Source organism: Gobio gobio (genome assembly GCF_949357685.1).
Source record: "Gobio gobio genome assembly, chromosome: 10".
Lineage (NCBI taxonomy): Eukaryota > Metazoa > Chordata > Actinopteri > Cypriniformes > Gobionidae > Gobio > Gobio gobio.
Window position 1 is genome coordinate 8730809 of NC_137116.1, and position 13578 is coordinate 8744386.

Sequence of the window (13578 nt, forward strand, 5' to 3'; positions counted from 1 at the left end):
TTCTGTCAAAAGAAGAAAGATAACATCATTGTTTGTGTCCACCTGAAAACTGTTTTACATCTTGTGAGGTTGATTAATTTGTTTTACGAACACAGAAAAGAAATCATAAGTCATAAGTCTCAAGGCTATATTTGTGGCAATAGCCAACCATACATTGTATGGGTCAAAATTATAACTTTTTCTTTTATGCAAAAATCATTAAAGATCATGTTCCATGAAGATATTTTGTAAATTATTATTAGTAGTAATGTGCATTGCTGAGGACTGCATTTGGACAACTTTAAAGGAGATTTTCTCAAGATTTCGATTTTTTTTTTTTTGTACCCTTCCAGATTTTCAAATAGTTGTATCTCGGCCAAATATTGTCCTAATAAACCACACATCAATGGAAAGTTTTGAAAAAGTATTTTTTGTAAAAAAAAAATTGTATAGGGTCGCTAACGCCCCGAGGTGTGTAAGAGTGTACTTTTTTCTGCACAACAATAAATGAATCTATAATGACGAAATAAGTGCAATTCACCTTTATTCCACAAGATGGCCTGAACGTCTGATACACAATGATGAAATTATGTTTCACTCATAGTTACCTCAGACAGAAAACGAAACAATAATAATTATAATCTGCAAAACCTGAAATGGCTCAGCGATTTACTGCAGAGTAAGTACTGAACGCATTCAAATATAAGTGTCACCGTCACTTGATGGTGAATCTGTTGAAGAAGCTGTCAGCGATCAAAATATTGATTTTGAAGACGTTGAAAATGAGTTGTTTGAGATGTTTGAGATGGCGAATATGAGCCAGATGCTGAATGTACTGGGATATGAGCTCTGACGAGGACAGTGATGATGGTATAAAACATCTGCTCAAACTGAACTCTTCCGAGCTCCAAAAGGTAGCCTAACGAAATATGCTTCATTTTATTCTTCTGTAATTGTTACTCTAATATCAGGAGTTTCATATTTTATCGCGACAGGTAGAGATCCATCTGCGTTAGATATAGATCCGGGTCGCTAAAGACCCGAATATGTAAGAATGATTGGTAAAACAGTCATGCATTTAAGGGTTAAATCTCAATTTTAAAAAAATTACCCATAACTGGTTTTGTGGTCCAGGGTCACAAATATGGTTATGCTTATCAAACGGGGCTAAATTGGTCAAATAATAATCTGATAATTGGGAATATGGATGTTTGATGCATTTATTTATATTTATGAACAAGCACAAGTCTACTGATGCAGGTCTTTATACAAAAATAGAACATTTCCAATGTTTACATATACTTTTGTACAGGACGGGGTCATTATTCTTCCCTTGAGAGAGTGCTTATATTAAAGGTGAGGTAAGTGGTATTTAAAAAATGCTTTAGAAAAGTGTCTCGGGCTGAGTATCAAAACAAACTTATAGCCAATCAGCAGTAAGGGGCGTGTCTACTAATGACGGGGAGAAGAGAGTGCTCAGTGCACGTCCTTATTCAAAAGACACGACACAGGACGGACATTAGCCGAGCCATGACAGAAAGAGAGAGCTCCTAAAGGATTCCAATAAGGGTAGAAGGGGAACGCTGGCACTCTTTGGCTGCCGCTCCATTCTCCGGTTTTGTTTGTTTGTTTTAACTGTTGATGTGTGATAGCGGTTTTGGAGCTTTTTGAAGACTTTTTAATTTACGATTCATCCGTTGGATTACCGTTTCTATTTTTAGGGTGCGTTCACACTTGTAGTTCGGTTCGTTTGGTCCGGATCAAAAAACAAAAACAAAACATTTAGTCTTGGTCCGCTTAGCGTTCACACTGGCATTTTTAACAGCGAACCTAAAGTTACCGAACCAAAGGCATAGGCATACGGTCATAACCTGATTGGTCGGCTTTTATGATGTATATTTCGCGACGGAGCTTGCTTGCCGAACATTCAAAACAATGCTGTGTGCTGGATTAAACACGATCATTTTATGCGTGTACATAAGGTTTTATTTTTACCAGCTGAGAACTCACGAAGAGCTCATAAAATGTTCAAAACATTCAAAACAGCAGCAGGATTTCCTCCGTTGTATGCAGAAACGAAGATCTGCATATATTGATGAGGCACTTTACCTCCTCGTTGCTCCACGTTTGCCCTCTACTCATTTTCGATACACCGATCTCTCCGAGTCGTCAAATCAGCTGACTTGTAGCATCACATCTTGTGACATCCCGTCCTGTTTTTGGTCCGTTTACATGTCTTTGGTCCGTGTTGCGTTCATATATCAATCGAACCGCACCAGAGTTCGTTTAGAAGCGGACCAAGACCCATCTTTTTAGTGGTCTCGGTCCGCTTGTTTGGAGTGCACCAGGGTTCGGATGGCAGCGTTCACATACACTCACCTAAAGGATTATCAGGAACACCATACTAATACTGTGTTTGACCCCCTTTCGCCTTCAGAAATGCCTTAATTCTACGTGGCATTGATTCAACAAGGTGCTGAAAGCATTCTTTAGAAATGTTGGCCCATATTGATAGGATAGCATCTTGCAGTTGATGGAGATTTGTGGGATGTACATCCAGGGCACGAAGCTCCCGTCCCACCACATCCCAAAGATGCTCTATTGGCCTGAGATCTGGTGACTGTGGGGGCCATTTTAGTCCAGTGAACTCATTGTCATGTTCAAGAAACCAATTTGAAATGATTCGAGCTTTGTGACATGGTGTATTATCCTGCTGGAAGTAGCCATCAGAGGATGGGTACATGGTGTTCATAACGGGATGGACATGGTCAGAAACAATGCTCAGGTAGGCTGTGGTATTTAAACGATGCCCAATTGGCACTAAGGGGCCTAAAGTGTGCCAAGAAAACATCCCCCACAGCATTACACCACCACTACCAGCCTGCACAGTGGTAACAAGGCATGATGGATCCATGTTCTCATTCTGTTTACGCCAAATTCTGACTCTACCATCTGAATGTCTCAACAGAAATCGAGACTCATCAGACCAGGCAACATTTTTCCAGTGTTCAACTGTCCAATTTTGGTGCACTCGTGCAAATTGTAGCCTCTTTTTCCTATTTGTAGGGGAGTTGAGTGGTACCCGGTGGGGTCTTCTGCTGTTGTAGCCCATCCGCCTCAAGGTTGTGCGTGTTGTGGCTTCACAAATGCTTTGCTGCATACCTCGGTTGTAACGAGTGGTTATTTCAGTCAAAGTTGCTCTTCTATCAGCTTGAATCAGTCGGCCCATTCCCTCTGACCTCTAGCATCAACAAGGCATTTTCGCCCACAGGACTGCCACATACTGAATGTTTTTCCCTTTTCACACCATTCTTTGTAAACCCTAGAAATGGTTGTGCGTGAAAATCCCAGTAACTGAGCAGATTGTGAAATACTCAGACCGGCCCGTCTGGCACCAACAACCATGCCACGCTCAAAATTGCTTAAATCACCTTTCTTTCCCATTCTAACATTCAGTTTGGAGTTCAGGAGATTGTCTTGACCAGGACCACACCCCTAAATGCATTGAAGCAACTGCCATGTGATTGGTTGATTAGATAATTGCATTAATGAGAAACAGTGTTGGGGTAGTTACTCAAAAAAAGTAATTAGTTACTAGTTACTAGTTACATCTGTAAATTGTAATGAGATTACTTTACTAGTTACTGTATTTGAAAAGTAACTACACTACTTATTACTTTACTTTCCCATTTCTTAATTTACCGTCTAGATATATGGACAAACATCATGGTTCTATGGCAGTTTCCCCAAACAAACAAAAATGACTACTGTCAAATAAAGATAAAGAAAATAATAAGAACAAATAATTTAAATACAAGCAGCAGCACAAATAAATACTATTGAGCAAAGACACTAATAAAATAAACAATGCTTTTCAGGTTTTTCAGGTACGTCTAACATTAGTTTTCAGGTACAGAAATCAAATGTAAAATAACATTGCATATTTGACTGTATAAATTAAACATTAATCCTATTAAATTTACAAAATCTATTCAATCAAGAGCAGTGAGTGATGCCCTTTTCTTTTGTTGTTTGACATTAAAGGGGGGGTGAAATGCTGTTTCATGCATACTGATCTTTTTGCACTGTTAAAGACTTGGATTCCCATGCTAAACATGGACACAGTTTCAAAAGCTAAGGTGGACGTTTGATGGGAGTATTTCTTTGCCAAAATTAGTACTTCCTGTACTACGGACAATTCTACCGGAAAAGCGCGCACGAGAGAGAGAGAGAGAGAGAGAGAGCGTGAAAGCAATAGGCTACGCCCATCAAAGCGCTGGCTCGTACAGATGGAATTTGCTTTTCCGGATCAGCAACTGAGTTGTGCAAATATTTATGTCTGTTCCCTGCATTTCGGTGCCGATTGTTTTATAAACAAGGCCCAGTTCGACGACGGATTTTCAGATCGCCTAATACTGAAGGATGGAGTGGTCCCAACGATAAAGGTCCCAATGTTGGAACCGCAGGTTTGACTGCTTCAAATGTCTGTTTTTGCCTATGCCCATCAAGTAGCCCAAACATGATCACGTATTGATCAATGGAGCATGCGATGTATAGTGTGTGTACATTTGTTTAGCTGGCTACTATATGTGTATGTTTTTGTATTGTAAAAGCACTCCAAACAACAATACACAAAGAGTGGGGAAATATGTTGAACTAAATAAGCGCGCTTCTTCATTCAAATGCGCTACTATTCCATGTCTTTCTATGTAAACACTAGCCTGACGCGCAAAACCAGTCCACTTACTACAAATCATGTCTACACAAACCACGCGTAAACACACACACACATACACACAAACACACACACACACACACACACACACACACACACACACACACACACACACACTCTCGCTTGACATGGTGTTCTAAATAACACAAGCCGCTAAACATATTATATAGTTAGTGTAACTTATACCACATAGTCGACGTCCTGCTCTAGTCGTTTTTGCTGCTGCTCCTGTTCAACTTCAGCCTCTGGGTCTGATTCCGGATCATAGATGTATGGCTGTATCTGATTAAAAGCCATTTTTTATGTTGAATAAAGTTTTTCCCCGCTTTTAGGGATGACGCAGCTTTCAGACGCACTCAACACAGTAACAGCGGCGCGCGCTCGACATTCTTTAGCTCCGCCCACACGATACGCCCCCAGCCGCACGGCTTTTTTCGGAAAGACTCGGAACAGCGCATCTTTCTTTTATAATTATAATAAAAATAAAGACTTTTCGGAGATATGCAGGATGCAATGCTACTCTATAGGTACTCAAGATTGACACGAGACTGACTGAAACTGAGTTTAAACAGACAGCAGTAAAGGCTACTGCCCCTTTAAGACCTAATAAAACTGCCCCTTTTAGACCTAATAATACTGCCCCTTTAAGACCTAATCTTGGACCTAATGCTCGGATATGCGTCGTTTTAAGGCATATACAGATTATGTCTGCTAGGATACTCATCAAGATGGGCATGTTGACATAGTTTTTGTGTGAGTTTGTCCGTTCAAGAGCAAAACTTGAAAGAGAACTCAATATTTGCGCACTGTGAGACGTGTGCGCGCTTTCGGATGAGTGCACATAGACAAAATATTCTCACAGCGCGCGCAACTTCTCATTTGTGATGACGGCGAAAATGACTGGTATTCGAACATACTGCAGCACTATATGCATTGAACAAAGTTTACAAAGAGAGAATTTGAAGGACTTTTACACGGCACTCCTGCTCTTGTCAGACGGCACCTCGGTTGGGAAACACTGCTCTATGGCAACGGTGCACGCAGCACTTAAACATATCGGATCTTTACACACAGGCAAACACGGCTTGAGTAACGCAGGAAAGCGCGTTCCTATAGTCTAGTAAAGTAGTATAGTTACCAATATTTTTAGTGTAATGCGTTACTTTACTTCGTTACCCAAAAAAGTAATATCGTTACTGTAATCCGTTATTTTGTAACTCGTTACCCCCAACACTGATGAGAAATTGAACAGGTGTTCCTAATAATCCTTTCGGTGAGTGTATGTTAAAAGGAACCGCACTAACCGAGCAATCGCACCAGGGTTGGTTTTAATCGAACCAAACATGACAAGTGTGAACGCACCCTTAAACGTCTGCTGCTGGAACCAACTTTCCTGCTGTCCTGCCCAGGACTTGCACTCCTGTGAGGTTGCTGTTTGTGTGGATTTCCCCTGCATGGCTCTAAGGTACACTGCTGGCCAGCTGTTGAAACTAAAGGAGAGTTTTTATTTGGCAAATGACGTTTATACAATTTGTAAGGGATGCCGGAATACTCCGCTATTAAAAAAAAAAACAAGCCACGAAAGAAGAAAAAGTAACGCAAAAGAAACGTAACGCATGACTTTTCTTATAAAGTAACTAAGTAACTAAATTAGTTACTTTTTAAGGAAGTAACGCAATATTGTGATGCATTACTTTTTAAAGTAACTTTCCCCAACACTGCCCGCGACCCTCTGGTAGAGGTGGGGGCATCATTGTATTATACAATCAAAAATACAGCTTAAGTCCTGTAGCTGTTCCTCTGTTCAATTCATTTGAATGTCTCGTGCTGACTGTCTCTGAGCCCCATTCTACTGCCATAGTTACAGTCTACCGGCCTCCTAAGGCTAATAAAGACTTTCTATCTGAATTTGCAGATCTGTTGTCTCATCTATGCCTCAAATTTGAAAGAACTTTTATCTTGGGGGATTTTAACATCCATATGGTCAAAAAAGATTCTGCTTTAACAAATTACTCTTTGTCTTTATTTGAGTGCTTTGATTTACTTCAGTTTGTTGACAGTTCCACTAAAAAAAAAAAGGACATATTTTAGATCTTGTGATATCAAATAGATCGCTTGTGTCTCAGTTATTGACTTAGGGTTATCTGATCATCTGGCAATTTTCTTTGCATTTACCTGCTGCCAACATTGCCTCTTCACGTACTTTGACATACCGGAAATGGAGAAACCATTTGATTTTTCAGTTTTTATTGATTCTTCATTAAGTCATCTCTCCTCATCCGATCCTCTGGAGACAAAGATGTTATACTCTGTTCTCCTGTCTGGCCTCAGCCTGGACTTATTTGCTCCTCAGAAGTCACGCACCGTTTCATTTGTATGTCCTGCTCCTTGGTATAGTGATGATCTGCGTGTGATGAAGGCCTTTTGCCGTAAAACGGAGCGCAAGTGGCGTTTCTCAGGTCTGACGGTGCACCATCAAACATGGAAAAATTGCTTAATGTATGAAAAACTGAACCTATGAACCACATTTTGAATTTTAACTGAAAAAATGTACTCCCACTTGTGCTCTTCGGTCAAAAATGACCACCATAGGAAATGAATGGGAAATCTGCAAAAACACAAATTCACAGAAAGAAATCTAACAAACAAAAAATAAAAATATCTAAAACTTTATAATAAATAGTCTTTGAGATTTTTTAAATATATATTAAAATCCATCAACGAAAAAATAAATAAATAATTAAATGTGTTCAAAAGAGAACTAGGGAATTCTCAAGCCTCTCAATAGAGACCTCTAGTGATTACACCCATGGTTGCATGCTTTCTTAAATAATTCCAAAAGAGGGCGCTAATCTCCCTTCAAAAAAAATATTTTGAAGGCCTTGTCTCTATTTTAACCTGAAATACTGCAATAACCTAAAAAAAAAAAAGTATAATTTTCAATGGCAAAAATAGACCATAATTATTGCATAATTATTAAAAAATACCATCAAATCATCTCAAAATACAATTAATATTATTGAAGAAAAATTAATTGCATTGGTTTTACTGGGGTGGAGGAAGTTTTGACTTATGACCGGGAAGACAACCAATGCAACCCCTAAATGAAGTGCACCAGAGGGTTAACCGAAAACAATCTGTTTGAGCCGTTGCAATCTGGCTTCCGCGGTGCCGCCTTTGACACTGTAGATCATTCGGTTTTAATTACTCGTCCAGAAACTGTCTTGGGGTTTCTGATACTGCACTCAATTGGTTTAAGTCCTACCTTGTTGATCGCAAGCAGTTTTGTTGCCATGGGTGGTCGCTGTTGTGCAATCTGGAGTTCCTCAGGGATCAATTTTGGGCCCTTTGCTTTTTAACATTTATATTGTTCCACTTGGTCAGCTTTTGAGATCTCTTGGTCTAAAATTTTATTTTTATGCAGATGATACTCAGATCTGCATGCACTTAAAACCTAATGAAATTGTGTCTGTTGATTTTCTTTCTAAATGTATTTCTAAGATAAACGAATGGATGTTTCAAAATGTCCTATGTTTTAACCGAGAGAAGACTGAGATTATGCTCATTGGTTCACCCCACCAACTACGTAATGCTGGGTCGGTTACCCTAGCTGTTGATGGTTCAATTATGGAGTCCCAATCAAAACGGAAGAATTTGGGGGTGATCTTAGATACAAATCTAACATTTAAGCTACATGTAAAAAAATACAGTTAAAACATATTTTTTTCATCTTAGAAATATTGCCAGATTACGTCCTATGCTTTCTTTTTCTGTTGCCGAAAGGTTGATTAACACTTTTTTGTTTTTACCCGTATTGATTATTGTAATGCCGTGTTGGCTGGGGTGTCAAAAGCAACCCTAAACAAATTGCAGCAAGTTCAAAATTCAGCTGCTAGAATCCTTGCTAGAACTAGGATGAGAGATCACATCACTCCTATTTTGGAGTTTTTGCATTGGCTCCCGGTTAAAGTTTAGGGTTGATTTTAAAATCTTGATGCTTACTTACAAGGCTTTACATGGGTCGGCACCTGAGCTTTTAATCCCCCTATACTCCGACGCGTAATCTGCGTTCATCTGAAACTGGTCTAAGACTGATGGGTGATGGGGCTTTTTTCTCATTAGCTCCAAAATGATGGAATTCTTTACCGATTGAGATAAGGCAAGCTCAATCTCTTTGCACTTTTAAATCTCGTTTTTTAGGGTAGCCTTTAATTGAACGTTTGTATCAATTTTATATAGTTTTTGATTATACATTCTTTTTCTTTTGTTTATTTTTATGTACTCCGTTTTATCTGTTTCTGTAAAGCGCTTTGAGATGTACATTTAAAGGCGCTTTAGAAAATAAAGATTTATTATTATTAGAGATGGCAGATAAAAACCCATGTGGAAGATGTCTGTGGAACAAAAGAAGGCTTACGATCAGGCAAGAACTATCAGCTTTCCAGCGCTGGAGAGAACTCAAGGAGCGAAGGCCGAGGTTGCTTTATTTCTTTTCGATAGGCGAGTAACATTGATTTTGTTTTGTTTCACAGAACTAATATATGCTGGCTTTTGCTTGAATATGCTCGTGTGTCATGTTCGCTTGTTTGTCCATTTGCGATCATATTGTCGTTCTCTTCAGCGATGAAAAAGACCCGTTCATTTCCACACCTGATAAGCCAATCAACATCGGTTACCAGAAAGCACTTACCCCACCTTTAAATGCTGTCTTCAGATGATCATATTTACAACATGAGTGCATGTGAACTGCATCATAATGTCCATTCCAGGTTGGTAACTTCTCTCTTTATAAAAAATAATGGATGAAAATAATTTTCTGCACCACTCTTTGTAGGGAGTACATTCTTCACATGCATTCATTTAGCAGACGCTTTTATCCAAAGTGACTTACAAATGAGGAAATTCAACAAGCGATTTATCTTAATAACAATGAGAAGAATTAACAATACAATAGGCTGAAATGCTTTACATAATTTGGTATTCGGGGTCAAAAATGACTCGTAAATCTCTCCTCATCACCAGCTATTGGATTCAATCTTTTGGTCAACGTGTTTTCTTTCAATCAACGCAGGTTTTGCCTGTAAAGGCCCTGATATACTTCAAGTGCGATTGAAGAACGAACTGTGACGTCGAACAAAAACCAGGACAAAATTAAGTTTGTTTGAAGTTTGAAGCAGCTTTGGTAAAGTGAAAAATTCGCTCTGGCTGGTGAACACCTTCAGAGTCCCATTGGTGCGTGTGTTGGGTGTGGCTCTGAGGCTCCGCGTGTAAATCTTCTCCGGTTCATTTCTCCTGTTCAGAAGTTGGCTCTGACACTGTTTTTCATGTTTAATACTGTAGAGCTGCTGCTTTAAAGCAATCTATTGTATAAAGTGCTGTATGAATAAACGTGACGCGAGTTGCAGAGATGGTGCAAACATATCCACATCACTATGATCAAATGCAACGGCATTTCAAACGTCTTTTTACCCCTAAGTGAAGAGCGAAGCAGAACTTCGCTGTGAGAATATCATGACCTTAGTTTAATGTCTCTGCCCCCTGCTGGACAGACTGTAATGTTGCACTGAATGTTCAGTCCGACTCATTCCTTCTGTACGCCGCCACATGCAAACACTGCGACGACTGAAACGGTCTCATCTGATCTGCAGACGGCTACCAATCCACAGGCTTGTGTAGCTCTGGCACAGTCTTTTTCTTCAAACACACCTTTTTGGATAAGTGCGACGATATGACTTTACTCCGGCGCCTCTTTTGCCTCCACGTCTTTCGCTTCGTCCCGCTCATTAATTTCCGTGAAAAGCTGGGGACGAGTTTAGGGCTGTCCGTCGGCACGAGTTTCGCCTCTAGCCTCGACGCGAGCTGACGCGACACGAAGAACGAAAGCGCTTTGGACAGAAGACGGGGCCAACATCGCCCTCTGGAATTTCCAGATCCGGTCAGGTCGTGTACGAAAGAGGACAGGTCCTTCGGGAGACCGTACTTTCGGACACACCGGAGCCGTTTCGGGATGCGAGTGCCGTCGTTTTTAAGACTCTGGAAGTGAACCAGTCCGAATCCACGGCCATAGCCGTCGTTTCGTATTCCCATCCACAGACAGGAGAGCGCCGCGCTGAACACGGGAGCTGTGACCGAAGATGCCTCCATTGGTTTCTCCATGCACTCTTCCTCACTGCTCATCTGCTCCTCTTCTTCAACAGCACTGTAGAGCCCAGTCTTACAGAGCTCAGCCTTTCTTTCGCTCGTCCTCCATCTCAGGTAAGCCCGATGGGCGTTAGGGCTCCAGGCGATCAGGACGAGACCGCCAGCCTTCTGCACGGCCTGACACTGACCGTACAGCCACGGCACGGGTCCCAGCTGCGCCAGAGAGGACTGCATCCACTGCGCCAGCTTCACGTCCATGCAGAGCTCCCCCTGTAGGCCCGAGGCCAGACTGCACACGGCGGTGATGTGCGCCGCGTCATCAGACGAGCACACGAGCAGCACGGGACGTCTTTTAGCTCTCCGCCACACTGCAGAAAGAAAGACATCTTTATACTCTCTGACAGAAACTAACCAGGGTCATAACAGCATTTTATAACATATTGGCACAAGCCAGGAACATGCTGAATGCACATACATGAACACAGGCGCCTTCGAACCACACAAACTTTCACACCGTATATAAACTTGCGTAAACACTGGGGGGATGTTTTGAATGCATGTGGGACGACACATCATGGCCATATTCCAGGATGACAATGAGTGCGTTTACATAATGCTATTATAATGGGATTTTGGCGATATTGCGATTAAACTTTACCTCATGTAAAACGCAATACTTCAATCAAACTAATGTGATTAAGCTCATAATCGTAGTAACCATAATCGCATTAAACTATGTGGCGTACGCTGATTTTAATCGCAATAAACAGGCATGTAAACACATTAAAAGAACACTCCACTTTTTTTGAAAATAGGCTTATTTTCCAACTCCCCTAGAGTTAAACAGTTGAGTTTTACCGTTTTCGAATCCATTCAGCGATCTCCGGGTCTGGCAGTAGCATTTTTAGCATAGCTTAGCATAGATCATTGAATCTGATTAGACCGTTAGCATCTCGCTCAAAAAAGTGATCAAAGAGTTTCGATATTTTTCCTATTTAAAACTTGACTCTTCTGTAGTTACATCGTGAATTAAGAAGTTGTGATTTTCTAGGCCGATATGTCTAGGAACTATACTCTCATTCCTGCGTAATAATCAAGGAACTTTGCTGCCCTACCATGGGTGCAGCGGCGCAATGAAATTACGCAGCGCCTGAAAATAGGCTAACTTCTGTCAACATAACCAACGTGACAACCTGCTTATGTAGCGTTCACACCGGACGCGCCACGCTATTTACGCGAAGTTGGCCGCTTCAACGTTTTGCGTTTACTCGCTTTATTTGCGCGTGACATTCACTGCACAACAGACGCAAATTCGCGTCATGGGAGGGGCTTCTGCCAGCCGGCTAGTCTCGTTGAGAAATGGCTTACATGGGCTGTGTTTACACGTCTTTTTTGTTAAAATCTATTGTTAATGTGTGACAAAACGTTGTTTTTTTTAGACTTTCAGGCGATTAATGTAGTTGTTTAAAGCTCAAATCTGTGGTTTATTTATAAAGAGTGCCTATTTGAACATTTTATCTGGCGTTTTCGGAGTCGTGAGCTCCAGGCAATCAGCGGCGCTCGTTAACCCCGGCGAGAGCAGCCTTTCCTCGTCTAGTCCTTCTGCTGTCTGCCGCTGGCTCTGATGTCTCTGTGGTGTGTCTCAAGCTATAATTCGTCTTGTGTAGATGTAACGGGCGATCTTTGCTCTCATGGATCTATAATTTGTTCCCTGGCAAATCGTTTAGGCTGAGTGCAGTGAAGTTTCATTACTTTTATATTTTTAGGCTATTTAACTTTACAGTTGTAGCCGTCTAGCACTTACTTTGTATGTTTGACTGAATGGTTTGCTTTATTTCATGTATAGCTTATACCTTTTACTTATACTTTTGTATTATTGATCATACATAAACTTGCATTTAACAAAAAGAGACTGTTTTGTGTTTCATGTCATTTAATGTTATCACAGTGATAATCATATTGTCTGAACCAGATATTAATAAACAGATTTTCTCCTCATTGTTGTCACTACTAGAGCAAGCTCCTGATTGGTTAACGCGGCGCGAATATCCGCCAAAGTTCAGATTTTTCAACTCGGGCGATTCGCTCAATTCACGCGGTGTCATTCGCACCGCCTCATTCGCACGAATCGCACCGCAGAATGTCTATTCGCCAAACAGTGCCTAGGGGTGTGACGAGATCTCGCAATATTAAAACGTTGATATCAGCATGACTGAAGAACTGACACTCATTACGAGATGATTTTGGCCGCTTTGAGAGCTGAGCTCCAGGGCCTCATCAGACTGTCGCGAGGCCCACTCAGAGTCACTCTGGCTGGGGAGAGAGTTCCATTTTCAACCTGGTGAAGTTCTGGAAGTATGAAACCAACAGGAAAAGACAGGCTGGTTTTCTGAAACTGCATCCCAGGCAGGATGCACCATTCCCGGGAATCAAGCTCAGATGCCCCCTCCACTATTAGTGAAGGACAAACTACATTTACGCGTCAAGTGAGTAAGGCTCAACTCTTTTTAGCTTGTCCGCACACAAATTTCATGAAAAAAAAGTGCTTTATCGAGATTCTGTTGCTTGGAATATGGTTCCAATAAACATAAGAAATAGTAAAAGCACATATGTATTTAGAAGACAATGTAAAGATATGTATACTAATATGTATATGTATGTTTATATGCTACTACTGCTAAGATGTATAGTTTGATGATTTGATTAGAGTCACAAGACTTTCC

At 40.8% G+C, this 13578-nt stretch overlaps 1 protein-coding gene across 2 annotated transcripts in view; it reads right to left on the reverse strand.

Moving 5' to 3' along the window:
- Positions 1-8996: 8996 nt before the first annotated feature.
- LOC307132267 (interleukin-17 receptor E) overlaps positions 8997-13578 on the reverse strand; it is a 517506-nt gene continuing 512924 nt past the window's right edge. For both annotated transcript variants that reach the window (XM_079826447.1, XM_079826446.1), the window contains one exon: positions 8997-11223. In XM_079826447.1, coding sequence (XP_079682573.1) covers positions 10367-11223 — 857 coding nt within the window. In that variant the 3' untranslated portion in view covers positions 8997-10366. The remainder of the gene's footprint in view (positions 11224-13578) is intronic.